Source organism: Zootoca vivipara, chromosome 3, assembly GCF_963506605.1.
Source record: "Zootoca vivipara chromosome 3, rZooViv1.1, whole genome shotgun sequence".
Classification (NCBI taxonomy): Eukaryota; Metazoa; Chordata; class Lepidosauria; order Squamata; family Lacertidae; genus Zootoca; species Zootoca vivipara.
This window is the reverse complement of record NC_083278.1, coordinates 107,492,113-107,511,530: the sequence shown is the minus strand read 5'-3', so window position 1 is coordinate 107,511,530 and position 19,418 is coordinate 107,492,113. Positions and strand designations below refer to the sequence as shown.

The window sequence follows — 19,418 nt, the reverse complement described above, 5'->3', positions numbered from 1 at the left end:
TAGAACGGCCACATTCAGAGGCAGTATACTTGGAGTACTGTGTCCAGTTCCGGGCACCACAGTTCAAGAAGGATACCGACAAGCTGGAACATGTCCAGAAGAGGGCAACCAAAATGGTCAAAGGCCTGGAAACAATGCCTTATGAGGAACGGCTTAGGGAGCTGGGTATGTTTAGCCTGGAGAAGAGAAGGTTAAGGGGTGATATGATAGCCAAGTTCAAATATATAAAAGGATGTCATATAGAGGAGGGAGAAAAGTTGTTTTCTGCTACTCCAGAGAAGCGGACACGGAGCAATGGATTCAAACTACAAGAAAGAAGATTCCACCTAAACATTAGGAAGAACTTCCTGACAGTAAGAGCTGTTCAGCAGTGGAATTTGCTACCAAGGAGTGTGGTGGAGCCTCCTTCTTTGGAGGTCTTTAAGCAGAGGCTTGACAGGCATATGTCAAGAATGCTTTGGTGGTGTTTCCTGCTTGGCAGGGGGTTGGGCTGGATAGCCCTTGTGTTCTCTTCCAACTCTATGATTCTATTATTCTACTTCTCCGAGTACTAGATTTTGGAGGCAGGCAGCAGAAGATGCCTGGTGCCTTCATGTCTTTCTTGTCAGAGGTCCCCAAAGGTATCTGGCTGGCTGGTGAGAAGGGTGAACTAGGTAGACTTCAGAACAGAGCTCTTCTTATTATCATCTCTCACTTGGCTTTCTACTGATTCTCCTGGAAGAAGACACAAGAGAATGTGGTTCAATCGATAACATTAATCCATTGAGTTGCAGGGAAACTTCTCTCTCGCTCACACACACACACACACACACACACACACACACAAATGCTGTCTGAGCACGTGTTGGAACATTCAACATCCCTGTAAAGGAAGGTCCACTTGCGTCTTCATCTTTTATTTCTGTAAATAAAGTTGCATGTTTGCCTTGATCCATACATAAATAGAACAGGGCTGTGTGTGTCAGCGCGATATAAGGGGAGGGTGCCTGCGTGCCTCTTGTGGAAAGCCGGTCTAAAGGTGGGGAATATTTTTTTTGGGGGGGGTGCCTCCTCAGTTCCCATCCTCTGCTCCCCACCGACCGCTAAGCAAAGCTCCACGAGGTTTCCATTTTCTGGGGGTGGGGTGGGGTGGGGTGGATACCTTCAGTAGCAGGACACATCTCTATATACAGGATCCCTGCTGTGGAAAAGGCTCGGGGAGGGGGCGTGTTAGAAGCAGGATCACGTCACCGGCTTTGAAGAGAAGATCAGAATTTGGTGCAAAAAGAGAGAGGGAGAGAAAGAAAGAAAGGAACAAAGGGGCTGTTTTAAATCAAATACATAAATTGCATTTCGTTTTACCCTGAGTCCCCCGCTCCCGAGTCCCCCCGAAGATGAAGCGGGGGACCTCTCTCCCCTTTTGCTCCAGCCTGGCTGTGATGGAGAGATGGAGGCTGCCGTGGAAAGAGGGAGGGAGGGAGCGGCCGCTGTCCACGATGCTGCAGAGAGGACGGCTCCTCCCTCCTCTTGCAGACAGACAGCAACCAGGCGGTCACGTGGGCCCCCGCCAGCCCTCCTTTTCGCTTGCCTCTCCTCCCCGGTTCTGCGAGATAGAGAGAAGCCGGAGCCTGACGCTGCTGAAAAGGCAACGGGCGGCACTTTTTTTTTTAGACCCCCCTCCCTTTCTACCCCTGCTTCATCTCTTTCTCTCTCTCCCCCCACCCCCGCCGATCCTGCCTTATTCAGGGGAGGGAAGGGAGGAAGAAGAGAAGGAAACAGAGAGAGAGAGAGAGAGAGAAAAGGAACCTAAGGGAAATTCTCTTTGGCCAACACATGCCTCGAGAGCCGTCCTTGCGAGCGGAAAGGAACAGCCGCGCAGGTAAATAGCTGGCTTGGGGAGGGGACAGGTGGCGGCGGCGGAGGAGATCGGGGAGGCTGCGGACGTTAAGGACCCGGGTTAGGGACGCTCTGGTCCGTCGAGGAGGCAGGAGAAGGAGCTCCGGTTTGGCGTGCGGCGTTTTCCTCAATTATTTTTTTTGGGGGGGGGGGGGAGGAAGAGGTAGACGATCTCGGCGCGATGGTGGCTGGTTAGGAAGTTGAAATGCTGCCGGTGGTGATTTATTCGCGATCGGGGGTGGGGGGGGGAGAAAGGGAGGGAGGGGAGGCAGGTCTCGCTGGCGTTTTGGAGACTCGCGGGTGGGGGGAGGGGGGAGAGGGAAGGGTGGGAATCGATCCTCTTCTTGCAAGTCTCTCTCCTTACCCCCCCACCTCCCTCCCTCAGCCACCTTCCTTCCTCCCAGCACACCTTCGTTGGAAGGAGATGGCATGGGGCAATGGGAATAAGGAGCGTTTCGGGGAGCCGGTGGGAAGCTGGTTTGACGAAAGGTTGGCATTTTGGGACGTTTTTGATGGAGATCCGATCGAGAGAGCTGCGGGGGGGGGGGGTTCTCCCTATCGCCTCCCCTTTGCCTACCTAATGGGTTAGAAGAAACTGCTCTTAGCCTTGTTGGTGCCTTATTTTGGATTTTATCCGTATGCATATATGTACCTGCAGCCTTCCTTGCTAAAGGAAAAAGGAAAATAATCCCGTGTTTTCCTCCTTAGTAGCCAAAGAAAGGATTCGATGCTAGGAAATAAGTAGGTAGGGATATACGAAAATGGGGGAGGGGGCGCTAAGTAACCATAAATAAATACAAATAATGGTGGTGGTAAGGATTTTGGTTTTGAACTAAAGCGCTTCTCTCTTTGGCTGCAGCAAAGGTTGTTTTTATGTGTCCCCAACACCTCCACCCCGAGCTCCCCGGTTTTTTATTTATTTGAGTCTACCATTCGTGTGCTCTCCAGGTCTTTCCCGCACCCGGAGAAAATCCTATGGACACTTATAACAGCAGGACGCTGCCAAGACTATATGTGGCAAAATGACCTGCTATTTATTAAGGATTTATTGTCATACCAGTCTCCTTCCCTTTTTCAACCCCCCCCCCGCTCCTCCGCCCTTGCTTTTATAGCTCAGTTGGGGGCACCTGTGACCAAAACGTGATTTTAATTTTTAAAAACCCCGATCAGGTGTTTTTTTTTTCTTAGAGGAGGGCGTTGCATTTATTGATGAGCGGTGCAACACTGTATCCCCACCTTATTAAATGGAAGGGGGGAGGACAAAAAGGTTTTAATCTCTCTCTCTTTCTTTATATATTTAAAAGGTCTGAGAGCCCACTTTAAAAGCATGCCTGTTAAATCAGCAGTCCATCGTCCATAATATATATCTGCTTCGCTTGTTTTGCAAATGACTAGACAGTCGGTGCTGTTTATCAGCCATAATAAATAAGGAAGTGGCTATTTATTTATTTTTTATTTGCTGCTGTTTTGGCTATATATATATATATATATATATATGCATGAGGAGGGGGGGCAGCACAGAGAGAGTGGGGTGGGAGAGGGAGAGAGGGAGAGAAGAAGGAAAGGGGCTGGCTATTTATTTCATCTAAGAAGGATGTTGAAGAGGGATCTCCTTAGCTCAATGTCTCTCTCCTGCTGACACTTGTAGGGACTACTCTGCTATTAACTCCTGGCTCTTAGGTGTATTTTGTGTGTTCAGACAAGCACATACAGCCTTGTCCAGTCTTCCTGCCCAGCAATGCCGCTGGTCACTTTTTCCTCCCCACCGGCACAGCTCCCACCCTTCCCGTATGTGGTCGATCCAGCAATAGCCACAGACCTTTCCCCTTAATTTGAGAGGGGCAGACATGACCCCCCCCAAAAAAATACTAATATTAACCACATAACCTCACAATCACAGACCAGAGGAGACTCCTTTCTGAGAGCATTTTAACTCTTAAATCATACAGACAATTACTTATCCATAGCTACAGCTCACCCATCTCTCATCCCCTTTTGGATTTGCACCTTTACCACCCTGCCAATATAATCTAAAGATTATATGAAATGCAGACAAGAAACAAAAACTCTCCTCCAAGCCACAGACTGGATGACTGTGGCTCCAGGAAGTTTTGGAAAACATAATATCTCTGGGAGATTTCCAATCCCTTTCTAGGCATACCGTATATGCCATTGGGCGCACAGATGATCAACTTCTCACAGTGGCCTCAGCAACAGCTCTCCCCCCCCCCCACTTTACACACATAGTTGCTCTCTTCAGGTGTTCACCTTTCATTTCCAAACCTATAGACACAGAAATGCAAATCCACATGAGCACACACACACACACACATTTTCCTCATTACTTGCAGCAAATGCATTTCAGTCTAGTAAGGCACAGGGACACCCCCCAAAATAAAAATAAAAATCCCCTTCTGTCTCTTACACTTGCAGTAACCCCTTGTGTTCACCCGTCACAACGGCTGCTGCAATAAGTTGCACATTTAATGACGACACACCGTCCTCGTCTGTACACCACTCCTCTCTCACATGCACTTTATCGCCTCTGCAGTTTACCCACCCAACAACACAACACACTTTCCACATACTCCTTGGGGGTGCTGATCCCCCCCCCCATGCCAGTTCCTGCTCACTCAAGCCTCACCATCATGACACCCACCTCATGTCACACCCTCGGTTGCCTCCTCTCTTTTATTTATTTTTTGCACAGTCAACTCCTTATCGAAACGCCTCTTATGATGCTCACTGCTGTGGATGGAAGGCTCTCTCTCTCTCCATACAGATCCTCCTTCACTAATGCGAGTGAGGAAGACAATCAGTTCCTTCCGCAGTTCTTTGTAACACCCGAAATCGATGCATTCTCTCCCCTTTGCTTACTCTGCCACACAAAACCCACACAGCCCTTCCATGCAATTCTCTCTCTCTCTCTCCCTGGCACACACCTGCATCTGTACAAATGAATCCCTTCCTGCAGCTCTGCTCTGCAATTCTGTTCTCCCCCCCCCCCACCGCAACAGTGAAACATTGGGTCAAGAAAAAAAAAACTAACCTCCAGCTCGTACACAGGTTATCCCCCTTCCTTCGATAGCCTCAAATTTATTAGCTCTCATTCAAGAAGCAATTTTCTGTAATTAATTAACTATCCCCCCCCCGCATCCCAACACATATTCATTGCCTGGCCCCCTTCCCTTTAGCATTTTTCACTGAGCACACCCACATTTCCAGGAAAGGGTTTACAGGCAGAGCGCACGGTTTACATGTGGGTTTGGATGGTTACTAGGATCTCTGGGTAGCTGGGCTAGGAAAGACCCACTGAGAACTCCTGTTGGTCAGAGGACAGCCCTAACATGTAAAAGACGAGAGCCTCTTTTATTTTGCGAGGAGGGCCACAGCTCAGGGGCAGAGCACATGTTTTGCATGCATAAAACACAACAACACCACCCAGGCTCCATGCTTGGCGTGTGTCGCATCCAGCGCACACCCACACTCTTGGGGAGCGAGCTAGAACGCACGTGTGTGTGTGTGTGTGTATGTGTGTGTGTGTTTTGCGCGCGGAAGGTCTCCGCTTGCGGGTCGGAGCCTTGCAGTTAAAAAGCGTCTCGTGAAGCAGAGCTGAGAAACCGACGATCGGGACCTTGGAGAGCTCTGGCCAATCAGAGGCACCAGCAGCGCGCGAAGCCAGATGCTTTCTGTTCTGGCGATTCTCTTTCGTTCCCCCAGACCTGCTGGACGAGGAACCCCTTCCACCCTCTTGCATCACGAATCCTTTTTTTTTTTCCGGCCGATGGATCCCCACTCCTTTCCCCGGGATACTTTCGGCAAAAACAGGCGTGCGCCACCGCTCTCCAAAACACACACACACCGCGAAGCGCATGGGGACGCACGACGCTTCCTTTCCCCTCCTTCCTTCTCTTTTCCCGGGGGGAAAGGCGGGTGCGCCGCCGGCGCCTGGGCTGTGGAGAGCCAAGGGGAGCCGGGCTCCTTTCCTTCCCCCCCATCTGCCTTCAGCCAAGGCGCCGAGATTTCCAAGGCACCGGCGGCCTCCGAGCCTGGCGCGCGCGCTGCCGGGCAAGAGGAGGAGGAGGCGGAGCGAGGCGGGGCGGAGCTGCCGCCGCCGCCGCCGCCGCCGCCGCTGCGTGTGGGAGCGCCAGAAGGAGGCTGAGGGAGGACGAAGGAGCGAGGCGAGCGGACGCTCAATGCGGTGCCATAAATTGTGGCGCCTCCTTCCCAGCCAGCCCTCCGGACAGCGGGGATAGACACCTGGCTGGCCGGGGCAGTGGGCGGCGCTTGAGCCTCTCTCCAGGTGGGAAAGGGCCTGCTTCGTCTTCCGTAGAAGTCTCGGCGGGGTTGTCTCTTGCCTCAGGTGGTGAAGAGAGGCTTTTGCTGCTGCTGTTCTGGCTGTGCTCGGTTATTGCCGAAAGGGTCCACACAAACGCGCACAGGGCCGTGTGCGCCTGCGTGGGAAAAGACCCTCGGTCTCGGGCCCAAGACAATTCCCTCAAGTTGAGCAGCGCTGACCAAACCACCACCAGCCCCAACAAGCACTGGAAACACAACAACCCACAACAGTTAAAGTGCTTCCCCTTTCCTTATTTATGAGGAAACAAAATTAAAAAAATTCCTTCCAGTAGCACCTTAGAGACCAACTAAGTTTGGTCATTGGTATGAGCTTTCGTGTGCATGCACACTTCTTCAGATACACTGACACAGAAGTCACCAGACCCTTATAGAAGCTCATACCAATGACAAACTTACTTGGTCTCTAAGGTGCTATTGGAAGGATTTTTTTTATTTTGTTTTGACTACGGCAGACCAACATGGCTACCTACCTTTAACTTATTTATGAGTCCATATTATCTGTGATAAACCTTGATCAGTCCTTGCCCCCTATTCTGCCCATTTTTGGTTTTGCCTCGGAGGACGCCTTGCTCACAGAGTAAGCCCAAGACAATTTGCCGCCTGAGGCATATGGCATGGTGGTCCCCCTCTTTCTGCGTAAAGGAGCTGGCTGGACTGGCACTTGGATGTCAAAAGAAGCTGGTGACTGAGAGCTGCAGGTTGCAGGCGAGGTGGAGGGAGGTGGTGTGGTACAAACAGCCCTGTCAGCCCCACAAAAGGGGGTTCTAAAGGAGCAGTGGTGGTGGGTGATAGAAGGGAAAAGGGGAGCTTTGTTGATTTCTAAAGGAATAGTGGCGGGGTCAAGCACCTCCCATAAATTGCAGTACAGTCATACCTTGGTTTAAGTACGTTTCGGTTTGAGTACTTTCAGTTTAAGTACTCCGCGGACCCGTCTGGAATGGATTAATCCACTTTCCATTACTTTCAATGGGAAAGTTCGCTTCAGGTTAAGTACGCTTCAGCTTAAGTACAGACTTCCAGAACCAATTGTGTACTTAAACCGAGGTACCACTGTATCCCCTACCCCCAATGGTAGGGTTGGCCCTGCATCCTAGCATTTTGCTAGCACAAGGTATTCAGGTTTGCATTCTTCAGAGTTCCACCTACCTCTACATGCACTCCAGACCCAGTATCAAAAGTGAACTGTGCAATGATGCACCTCTTCTCTAGTTTGCATGGATATAAGTATTAATTGTAATTATTAATGAGCACTGGTAGTGAGCATGCAGCCTGTCATTTTGCCCATGGTTGCATTGTCGGACACCACATTTTGGGTCTCGTTCAGTGGAGGATAGGCTAAAGCAGACTATAGCTGATAGCAAGGAGCCTTCAAAAGATGGGCAATGGTGAAGCAGTGACTAGGGTCACTGGGTTAGAACTGGGATGTTAGAAGCCTGTTCTTGTTTTCATCTGTGAAATGTTGGAAGGTATGGCCATACTTAGTGGGTTCCTGAATGCATTTGGGGACAGCACCCTAAATGCATTCTAATTTAATTGAACAGTTGCATTTCTACCGCACAGCTTCACATCCCTTCATTTAAAGGAATACCTTATTGAGAGGGGCATCTCAGTCCCAACAATGACACTTCTTTCTCTCTCCTCAACTAGAGCTCACTCTAAGCAATTATAAAATGAAGCCCAATTCTTCATTTGTGTAGCTGTTACCAAGTGGTCCCATTTACTCAGACAGGAAGATATAAACTGATCCATAGCTCAGTGATAAAGAACATTATTTGCATGGAGAAAGTTCCAGATTCATTCAGTCTCCCATTAGGATGAGGAAAAAGTAATCTGAAACACTGGAAAGTGAGTTCCAGTCAGTGGTACAATGCTCACTTTACAATGGTCTGGCTTTGTGAAAACCACATTATTATGTTCTTAAACATGTTCTTTGGATGAAGGGCAGTGTATAAATTTTAATTTTAATAATAATAATGATAAATTACAAATGTGCCAAGACTTACATGGTGCTACTGCTACCCATTTCCTCTTCTGTTCCTTTGAAATTGCAAAGTATTAAAATGCGCAAAGCAAAAATTAAAAACAAACAGAAACATGTCCTGAGAAATTACAGAATGTTGGCACCCTCCACCTTGAACTTACAGGGCGTTAAAATGTGTCAAGCACCTTGGCAACTGATTGAAATTATTTATATTTACTAAACCACTGCACTGTTCATTCCAACATTTTCTGAAATACGAAACTGTACCAACAATTGCATGATACTGCTTCCTACGAATCACTGCACAATATCAAGCTATCCCCCTTCTCAGCTTCCCACCTGATTGGCACAACATTGAAATGCTCCTGGTTACTGTGCAATAGAATGCAAATTAGGGGTGGCAATGGGTGAAATTTGCTCAAGGCACATCAAGAAAGAAAATGACATTTGATAGTCTAGGGAAGGTTGTGCTCTGGTGTTACTTCTACTCTGAGGCTTTTTTGGGGGGGGGTGTTACTATTGCATGTGCCTGAGTTCTGCTGGATGACAGCTCGTGCTGCTAAAGTGGGACACAGATTTATGATAGAAAAGCTATCAGTAAATATGTATTATCCATTGAGTTAAATATACAACTGGGAGCATTCAAGGCAGTGGTGGGGGAGATGTGTTTCTTAAAACATGCAAACTGCTTTGGCCACACCACACAAAAACACTCGCACACACACAAATTAATTCCAATATGAGAAGGTATATACAGTGGTACCTTGGTTTACAACTACAATCTGTTCTGGAGGTCTGTTTGTAAACCAAAACAGGTTGTAACCCAAGGCGTGCATTCGCCAATGGGGTCTCCAATAAAAAATTGTCCATAATCCAAGAAAATTGGGTTGTAATAATAATAAAAATGTTGCAAACCAGGACACGCACTTCCGGGTTTGACGTGTTTGTAATCCAAAACATATGCAAACCAAGGTACCACTGTATAGAGGCTTATGTGAACAGGGCTTTGGGCTTTATCCTAAAGCAGAGGTAGCCAATGTGTTCCCCTTCAGGTGTTCCTGTACCATCAGCCTCAGCCATCATGATAAATAGCCAGGGATATTGAGAGCTGGGGTCTAGAAGGCGCCACTGTTGGCTACCCCTGGCCCTAAAAAAAATAATAGCAAAGGGTGGCTGAACTGTGAATCTGTATGATACAGCAATCTAGCTGTTTTGCATTCGGACTCCCCCCCCCCCTTGCAATAATGTAAAATTTCAACAGTTGGAAGATTCCAAGAAATATTATAGACATAACAAACACAATCCTACTTCTAGCAAGGAATGCAACAACTATGACAATTCACCGTCTGTTCGGCCCTGTTGTGATCTTGTCCCATTTTCATGAATTTAAGAACACTGGGGGGGAAATAAGCAGCTTCATAGCATGCAATAACATCAGTGAATGGAGGATGGTAGGCGTAGGTTTATTTCTGTAATGAATTATGTTTGAAGATGCCCAAATGGCAGTAAACATAAGTAACACATTTAAATGCCCCTTTCTGCCATAACAAGCTCTGTACATGAAAGAGGCCTTTCCTATGATTTTTCCAGTCCCAAAAAATTACTGCTGCAAACAGACTCGGGCATTTAAAACAGTGACTAATGGAGTTAACCTGAATGGAATTCATCACAAGAAACTCCCCCCCCCCAGCATAGGGCATAAAGAATGAAGCTATAGCTTTATTGTAGCAAGAAGGGAGCCTGCGCTTGCCTCTGGTTATATTTAAATCTGTGGTTACCCTCACCCTTTTTACAGGCTCGTTTTTTACTTTTCATTCGTGGTTTTGAAATGTACTTGTCTTTTGTTTTATATCTTTACAGCTGGTTTTTTTATTTTGAAAAGAGCACAGCGCAAAATCCCCCAACAATCAAACACCAAGATCTTCATAGTTTGGGCCTTGCTCGAGGAAAAAAAAAAACCCAAAACAATACAGGAGCTGTGAAGCTTTGCATTTGAAGTAGCTTCTGAGCTTCACGACAGTGCCTGGATTTCAGCACCATTGGGAATCTCCTCCTGATCTGTTGCAGGGCGAGCAGACCATGCTCTGATGAGAGGATCAGCCTTGAGAAGACTGGATTGTAATCAGGCAATTGCTTGCAGTGAAAGGTGAGGGAGAATCCTGGGGAAATACAGCTGTTGGGTAACATGACTTCTACATGCACTTGGATACCGATTCCTCCATGTGTCCTGGGATATTGATCAAGTCTCAGTGGGCTTGTGGATCTTTGGAGAAGGTTTTCTGGGTGGCTTGTTGGCCTTCTCCTGTCTGAATATCATCCCATCTCCTTTCCAACTTGGTGACATGGGTGTTTGATGGTAAAAATTTCTGCTGACTCACCCATCCATAGACATCTCCTTCGAAAGCCAAGCAGATGACCGAATAGCATCTACCAGTGCCTTTTATTTCCTAAAGTCATTTTTTTACAGCCCAGTCAAAGTTGCACATTTGCCTGTGCTTGAAAGTATTTTCTTTCTTTCCTTCATTTTTTCTTTTTTGAAGGGAGAAGGGATTTACATATTGGGTGTGCCCCACCTGAGCCTCTCCTACTGGGAGAGGCAACTCCACTATTCCTCCCCAGTACATTAGGAAAGCAAGAGTTAACTTATCTAGTGTGAGGGGTTACTGGAAAGATTTTACCCTGTCTGCTTCAACCCCCCCACCACCACTCCCCCCTCCTCTCCCCCCTCTCCCCCACCCCACCCCACGGAGAATGGGGCCTGTGCTCCTCAGACGTGGAGGTTGCCTCCTGCTATGGATGGCCCTTCTCCTGGGATGCTGGGCCGAGCTTGGAAGCGGCCTAGAATTCCCAGGAGCAGAGGGCCAGTGGACTCGTTTCCCTAAATGGAATGCCTGCTGCGAGAGTGAAATGAGCTTCAACATGAAGACCCGCAGTTCCAGCGGCCTGGTCCTTTACTTTGATGACGAGGGCTTCTGTGACTTCTTGGAGTTAATCCTGACGCAAGGCGGGAGGCTCCAGCTCAGCTTCTCCATCTTCTGTGCCGAACCCGCCATCTTGCTCTCCGACATGGCTGTCAATGACAACCTGTGGCACACAGTGGTTGTCCGCCGCAATTTTAAGAACACGACGCTACTAATCGACCAGACTGAGGCTAAGTGGGTGGAAGTGAAATCCAAGCGGCGGGACATGACTGTCTTCAGCGGCCTCTTTCTCGGAGGGTTGCCTCCTGAGCTGCGTTCGGCTACTCTAAAAGTAACACTCTCTTCGGTGAAGGACCGGGAACCCTTCAAGGGATGGATAACAGATGTAAGGGTCAACTACACACAGTCCTCGCCTGTGGAGAGTCAAGAAGTGCGGCTGGATGACGAACAGAGCCACCTGTGCGCCAGGGATGACGTTTGCCTCAATGGCGGTGTCTGCTCTGTGCTCAATGACCAGGCTGTGTGTGATTGCTCCCAAACTGGCTTCCGTGGGAAGGACTGCAGCGAAGGTAAGAACATGTTTTCACCTTTGCCCTGCCAGCCTCTCCCTCAATGACAGGTGTACGTCAGGAGATGGAGCCTGCATGGCTTTTCCTCTGTATGAGTGAATCTCGCAGCTGTGCTTTCCCCTCATCCATCTCATACCTTGGACCTTCGGTTAAATATTTCAGCCCTTCTTCCTCCATCCCTTTGAACAATTAATGCCGCCATATTTTTTGTAACTTTTAAGACAAAGTTGAAGATGAGGTGGCGGGTGGTGGCGGGAAAGTAGCCATTTTGGGAACAGGAAGGTTGTGGGCAGTGAGCAATGTGGTGAACAGAACTTGGTGGCATGGAAGGGAATGTGGAGAATTAGGTTTAGAAAAGGAAAGATGGGGAATGGGTAACTTGAAAGTTATCCTTGATGGGGGTTTCTCCCATTAGGAAACGGGCTTTCAAATCCATCCACAACCCCAGTCACCTGAAGTACTTGATTTTAAACCTGTTTAGTCCCAATGAGATTAAATAACTCCAGAAGCAAGTATTTGGTCTTTAACAGATTTGTGGATTTGGCTGCTCCTAGTTTGATTATTGTATGAAAGCGTGGGAGGAGAGATGATGGGATTTATTCATTGTATGAGGATAATGGAGAAATTGTGTTTGTTCTTCCTCTTTGGAGGTAGGTTTATTAATATCATCAGATTGCTTGAAGCCACATCAATGATTTATTTGTGCAGCTCCTTAATGGACGAGGAGTATGAATTGCAGTGGATTTATAATTTCATACCAGAACAAATGTCATTTTGCAATAATGGACTTAGCCAATTCATATGTCTGTCATATGAAGGCTATATGCAACTGTAGAATTATTTTGACTGGAATATTTCCAGAGGTCAATACTCAGAACTAGAACTCGGAAGACGGTGAAAGCAAAAGGGACTTGCTTGTATTCTTCCCCCTTTTTCTTTTTTAAAAAAACAAACCAACCAAAATAAACCTGCAAACATCCTCATTGTCAGCGCCCATTCCTTTTGGTAACATGGATTAATTAATTTTAACTGCGGTTTCATCTGGTCCTTATTTATTTTTAAAAGAAATAAAATTTGCATTTCTAATTTTTTGCAGATGTATTTTCTGAAATGGATAGGAAACATTTTTGTTGCATTTGCTGGACATGAAGTGACAGTCAAAGCTGTTATAAATCATAGCATATGAGGAGATAGGATACATGTTTCTGTACACATATAAAAAATTAAAGGAAACAATCTTCCTATGGAACGGAGAAGTAGAAATGATTCTGAAGTGAAAAAGGCCAGATGAAGGTGTTCTGTCTATAATGTCTATAATGACTGAGTAATTTGCCTTTATCACTTTTAATCAAATTTCACCGGCTGTAGAAAAGAGATGTAATTTGTGGGTGTGCTTTTTATTGTGAAAACTTCCTTCCTTTGCTGTCCAGTACTTAGATTTTCAGTCATTTCACATCCTATTAATTTGTCAGCTCTTCATCTTCCGTCTTCTCTATTATTAGCGCCAAACATTTAAGCCCTTTTTTATTACTTATATTCACAAATGCTGTTGAAACTGTAATAGATCAAATAATATATATGCTTTAAGATCATTGGCTCTTGAGGAAATGCCTTTGCTGTAATGTGTGATATATGCAAATGCTTGGTTTTAATGCAGTGTGTGGTCTTAAAGGGGTGCTTAGACGAGTTTAGATGTCCCTGTTTCAGTACACTGACCTAATTCACAATGGTAATTGATTGATATATTGAGGTTGCAATCCTATGGCAATGACCTGGGAGCAAGTCCCATTAAAACAATTGGGAATTGTTTTTGAGAAGACATGTAGAGATCTGCATTTGAAGCCAGTTAATAGCAGGAATTACAAATGTTGAAATTGTCTGAAACACTATCCATGTTATGAAAACAAGCTAACAAGTAAGTTTTTAAGAAGCATTGTTGCAGAAGCAGAAGCACATTAAGAAGCAAAAGAAAGGGATGGAAGAATTTCATAACTCCACTTTAGAAAGATGAAACAATTGCACCCCCATTAAAATTAGACTGTGATGTTGATGCTAGATGCCTGTAAATCTCATAAACTATTTTGTAAAATAAGTACAATTAACACTTTCAAGAGGAGGAAGAATGGGTGTTTTTTGATCTAGCCAGCTATTAAGATTTACAGACCTATTCTGCCTACATTTATTTATATCAGTGGGATTTACTCCCAGATAAGTGTGTGGTGCAGCCTCAAAAGCTCATCACAAGTCTTTAATTATAACAGTGGCAAGGACTCTTTATCCCAGTTATAACATCACAGTGTATGCTGATTGCAGGGGGAAATACACTGTTTGCGGTGTGATTTAAAAGAAACTCAGACAAAAGACAAGATTCCCAGCCAGTCGCAGGGAGCTGTTACTCCCTGAGCCCTTGCATCCTATTTGTTAATGAAAACCATATCAAATAAGGTTGATTGCATAACAGCAACGGGAAGCTCTTTGTATTGATTAATCAAAGGTTTGAATTACTCTGTGATTAGGTTACATTCTTGCGACTAATTAAGGGAAGCAAAAATAAAATAGGAAAGGGGACATGTGCAGCCTGTTCCCCTCATTAGGCTTAAGACTCACAGCAGCTCTTGCCTCTAGCGGTTGTTTCTTCCTCGCCCTTAGTGGCTCTGAGTCTTTGTAGACTTGAAAACTGTCGGTGGGGTTTATTCAGTGGTTGAGGAAAACACACCAACTGAATATGGTGTTCTGTTTGCATAGTGGTGCATTTTGGATTATTGTATGAAGGAGGAGTATTTCATCGTCACCATTATTTATAGAAGTGCCTCAAATATACTGGGCACTGTTGTATGTGCATAAAAGTTAATCAGAAGACTTTCTGGTCGTTAAACTTCATGGGGATTTATTATATGCCTGTGTTTCTTGCATAGTCTTGCTTTATAAAGTGAATAGCATAATGGGAAGAGGATTTGTTAATGAGTTTTCTTTTCACGCCTTAGGTGCTGCTCATTACTGTGCAGATAACTGAGCAGGTGTTTTTCTTAAAAAAAGCAAACATAGCCTGCTATAAATACTGAGTTTACTGTAGCAATATGTGGGGCTGCTACCTTCATGGAGCCAACTATTTATATCACGATTCCATAGCTGTTCCTTAATATATTATATTGGTATTCCTATTAGTGATAATATACTTTTAACGGCACTTCCTGAATGTTCACATGCATTGCCTCGTACAAAAAGCATTGCAAGGTAGGTCAGTATTATTTATGTACTGAGACCAGATCAATTTATTTGTTTCAAAGCATGGGTTATAACAGGGCAGGAGAATGACAGCCCAATCCTCCTCTTCATGTTTACTCAGAAGGATGCCTTGCTGAGATTCATGGAGCTGAATCGCAAACCAGCAGATGTAGAATTGCAGCCTGAATGTACACAAGGAACAGAACAGAAAAGCTGACTAACATTTTAAAAAAAGTTGTCACACAATATAGAATTTTAGGTTATAGTCCCTATAAAAGCAAACCAGCATTCAGTTTGCAAAATCAGTTTCTTTCTTGCCGCCTCTGCAAATGTCCTTACTTTATATGTAATGTACTTGTATTAGTTGTTTGACAGAAAACATGATTTGGCAAAGTCATCCTGATATCTTGTTCCATGAAACCAGGTCAGATTAAACAAAAAGAACAGGAACAGAATTGGAAGTGTTAATAGACAGTGGGCTTAGGAAGCATACATGCCTTACATTTAAATCATGTGACTTCCCCCAAAGAATCCTGGGAGCTGTAGTTTACCTCTCAGAGAAGTACAAATCCCAGCATCCCTAAGAGAGTATAGTTTCTAGGATTCTTTGTAGGAAGTCAGTTGTTTTAACTGCATGGTGTGCACACATAGTCCTAGGTCTATTTGTGCACTACAAATGCAATGCCTCTACAGTGGTACCTTGGTTTACAACCACAATTGGTTCCGGAAGTCTGTACTTAACCTGAAGCGTACTTAACCTGAAGCGAACTTTCCCACTGAAAGTAATGGAAAGTGAATTAATCCGTTCCAGATGGGTCCGCGGTGTTTGTAAACTGAGGTGGTTGTAAACCGAGGCGGTTGTAAACTGAGGAATTACTGTATACATAATGAGATTTTAGTTTATCTGCCTTGGAGGACTGTACTAGGAATGGGTTAGAACAAAAGTGCTCTCTCTCTCTCTCTCTCTCTCTCTCTCTCTCTCTCTGTCTCTGTCTCTGTCTCTGTCTCTCTCTCTCTCTCTCTCTCTCTCTCTCTCTCTCTCTCTCTCTCTCTGTGGGTGTGTATCCATGATTTACAGCCCCACAGATCACAGGAATAACTTTCCATTCCAATGTCATGAGCTGGGGGGGAAATGCATTCAAGGGGGAAATAAAAACTTGTGAAGAATCGGCATATCATGTTGCCTAACCACATTTGTTATTCTAGGTTTAATTAATAGTTTAGCAGCTTTTTGCATTGACTGTGTTCAGGAATAACAAAGGGAACACATCCTCTTCTAGCAGATTTGAACATTTAATAATAGTAATAGTAATAGATTTTAATTTATATCCCACTCATTTTGCTGGGTTTCCCCAGCCACTCTGGGCGGCTTACAACATATATAAAAACACAACAAAGCATCAAAAATTTAAAACAACAACAACAACAAAATATCCCATACAAGCAAGCAACAAACCAATAAATCAATAGAAACCAACAATAGCAATTTACAGTTATACCCAAATTAAAATAACTGCCAACCCCAACTAAACATTTAACCAACATCAACTCGACAAAAACTAAACAGAGGAACCAAAATAAGAACCATTTAAAACATTTTGACACATTTTAGCCAGTTGCCCCAACCCAAGAGTTGTTCCAGCAATGTCCCTCCAGCCTCCCAGGAGCTTCTTTTAGGAAGGATACAAAGTGGCTTCAAAGGTAAGTACAAATATGCATCCATGAATACAAGGGAATAATACAAAAATGAAATTAAAACAACAGCAACCATGTAATTTTCTTTTTAAAAAGTACTGTGCGTTTTGGTTCTATGGACTGCAATAAAGTTGTGTGTGTGTGTGTGTGTGTGTGTGTGTGTGTGTGTGTGTGTGTGTAAATTAAAAAAACAAAAGCAAAAAACAACACGGTGTCATGCATTCCAAATTCTAGCATAATAGGATGGTGGATTTTTACTGTGGCTATGTCATGTTATTGCTAACATAAAAAATAAGTGAGCGCCAAGTCAAAACAAATTTATTTGATTTTTTTTAATTAAAAAAATACCATAAAGAAATAGCATTTTGAGCCATTATTTTCATTGAACATACCAAGTATTTCTGTGAGGGTAAAGGTAAAGGTAAAGGGACCCCTGACCATTAGGTCCAGTCGTGACTGTCTCTGAGGTTGCGGCACTCATCTCGCGTTATTAGCCAAGGGAGCCAGAGTACAGCTTCCAGGTCATGTGGCCAGCATGACTAAGCCGTTTCTGGCAAACCAGAGCACCACATGGAAATGCCGTTTACCTTCCCGCTGTAGGCGGATTACCTATTAATCTACTTGCACTTTGACGTGCTTTCGAACTGCTAGGTTGGCAGGAGCTGGGACCAAGCAATGGGAGCTCACCCTGTCGCAGGGATTCGAACTTCTCATCAGCAAGCCCAGGGCTCTGTGGTTTAACCCACAGTGCCACCCGCGTCCCTTCTGTGAGAGTACGGCTGTCCAAAAATATACTTCACTGGCAATCTATAGAGTCACCCCATCCTTCATAATTTATGTCCATTATTAATAATATATTTATGATTTCCAGCAATAAAAGGGTTGACTTAAACCTCTAGCCTCAAAGGGGATCCTGGACTGCTCTATATTGCTGATGGAAGGGGGAAAGATAGATGCTTGCCTAAGGATAGCTAGGGCATTTATAATTGGTCTTGGTGGCTAGCTCAGTGAAAAAGGATCAGTAGGAAAGGGGTCAAAAATATATCTTCCCTGTATGCTGTTGCATCTTTGAAATAATATATACAACAGAGATGGATATAATAAAGTTGGAAAAGGCGTAAAAGCAATCCAAACTTAACAATTAGCAGCATGGGGCACTCACTTTGCTTGTGAGGAATGGTACTGAGGTGTTGTTGGTTTTTTTACATTATAAAAGGAAATACTGGTTGGTGACATGGTAAAGATTTGTAAAATAAAGTAGAGAAAGTATGTAGTTTTGCTCTTTCTCTCACAGTACTAGAACTTGGGTTCCTCCAGCAAAACTGATTGGCAGGAGATTCAGGACAGAAAAAAAGGAAGTCTATCTTCACACAGTGCATATAATTCATTGAGAGAATTCACTAGTTTATTTGGCTTTAAAAGGGGGATTAGACAGATTCATGGAAAACAAGTCTATCAGTGGCTAGTAATTCAGTCCTGGGTGTAGCAGAGCTATAACCATGACAAAATTATTCTTAAGTGGATTCAAATGAATATTGCTACAGAAAAAGTGCAAGAATAGTAAAATCAGAACAGATTGTCAGAAAATTTTAATAAGGAATCCAGTGTGAAATGTAGCAATATCTACCAAGGTTATTTATTAAAAGCTGTAAGTGAAAAAAGTCAAATAACCGTGTAATTGATAATGCTGTAAAGTATGGCAATATTGAAATATTCTGTGAAATGCAGAAGGCTTACAACTAACTCCATGGAGATTTTTTTTTAGCTCTTTTTTTTTTTTTACTGAGCCCATATTCATAGAGATTAGGTATAATTGTCCTTATGAACATCCCCCCTCCTGCCAAACAGAAAACAATTGCTAATCATTACTCATATTACCCTTATGTAAAATTTGCCTTTTAAAAACATTGTTGCTCTTACTAATGTGACGGCATTTGTTTTAAAGGTGGGTATAAAGACAAAAGAATAATGAAAAAAAAGTCCTAACCATTTACACTTTCCATCATGATACAGAACAGTACTTTTTACCCTGTTTCTCATATTTTAAGACATACCCATAAAATAAGCCATAGCAGGATTTTTAAGCATTCAAGGAATATAAGCCATACCCCGAAAATAAGACATAGTGATAGGCGCAACAGCAATGCCGGCCGCGGCAGGAGGAGGAGGGAAAAAATAAGACATCCCTTGAAAATAAGCCATAGTGTTTTTTTTTTTTGAGGAAAAAATAAATATAAGACGTGTCTTATAATATGAGAAACACGGTATAATATTGTTTGTAGGGAGTATAGCTTTTTAAATAATGTCAGGAACACCCTGCACCAGTGGGTTGATTCTGAGCTTGAGGATCCTGTTTGATTAAATGACATGGAGGCTATTCATGCACTAGACTAGTTATTAAGCTCTGAATTCACCTGAGTGAGTCAGATCAACCCTAGTTACTGTACAACTGCTTCCTGTAACAGGCAGTAGACTGAACAGTAGCCCTTGTAGACTTGGTCCCAGGTATTATGGTTTTAAAAATGCATATACAGTGGTACCTCAGTTTAAGAACTTAATTCATTCTGGAGGTCCATTCTTAACCTGAAACTGTTCTTAACCATAAGCTTTAGCTAATGGGGCCTCCCGCTGCCACTGAACGATTTCTGTTCTCATCCTGAAGCAAAGTTCTTAACCCAAGGTACTATTTCTGGGTTAGCGGAGTCTGTAACCTGAAGCGTAATCCCTCGGCCAATAATGTGAGATGAGCGCGCAACCCCAGAGTCGGTCACGACTGGACCTAATGGTCAGGGG

The 19,418-nt window shown here is 44.4% G+C and overlaps 1 protein-coding gene and 1 long non-coding RNA gene across 28 annotated transcripts in view; both read left to right on the top strand.

The window, feature by feature from the left end:
* Positions 1 to 1,590: 1,590 nt before the first annotated feature.
* On the top strand, positions 1,591 to 10,226 carry LOC132591920 (uncharacterized). The gene is made up of 2 exons (XR_009557392.1): positions 1,591 to 1,858; positions 10,076 to 10,226. It is a non-coding gene; the product is annotated as an uncharacterized LOC132591920 (long non-coding RNA).
* Positions 10,227 to 10,816: 590 nt separating this feature from the next.
* The window catches only part of NRXN1 (neurexin 1), a 947,796-nt gene continuing 939,194 nt past the window's right edge, over positions 10,817 to 19,418 (top strand). For 26 of the 27 annotated variants that reach the window (XM_060273114.1, XM_060273113.1, XM_060273111.1 and 23 more), the window contains exon 1: positions 10,930 to 11,705. In XM_060273114.1, coding sequence (XP_060129097.1) covers positions 10,967 to 11,705 — 739 coding nt within the window. In that variant the 5' untranslated portion in view covers positions 10,930 to 10,966. Of the gene's footprint in view, positions 11,706 to 19,418 lie in introns of all 27 variants that reach the window. The other variant, XM_060273115.1, reaches the window with a different exon arrangement.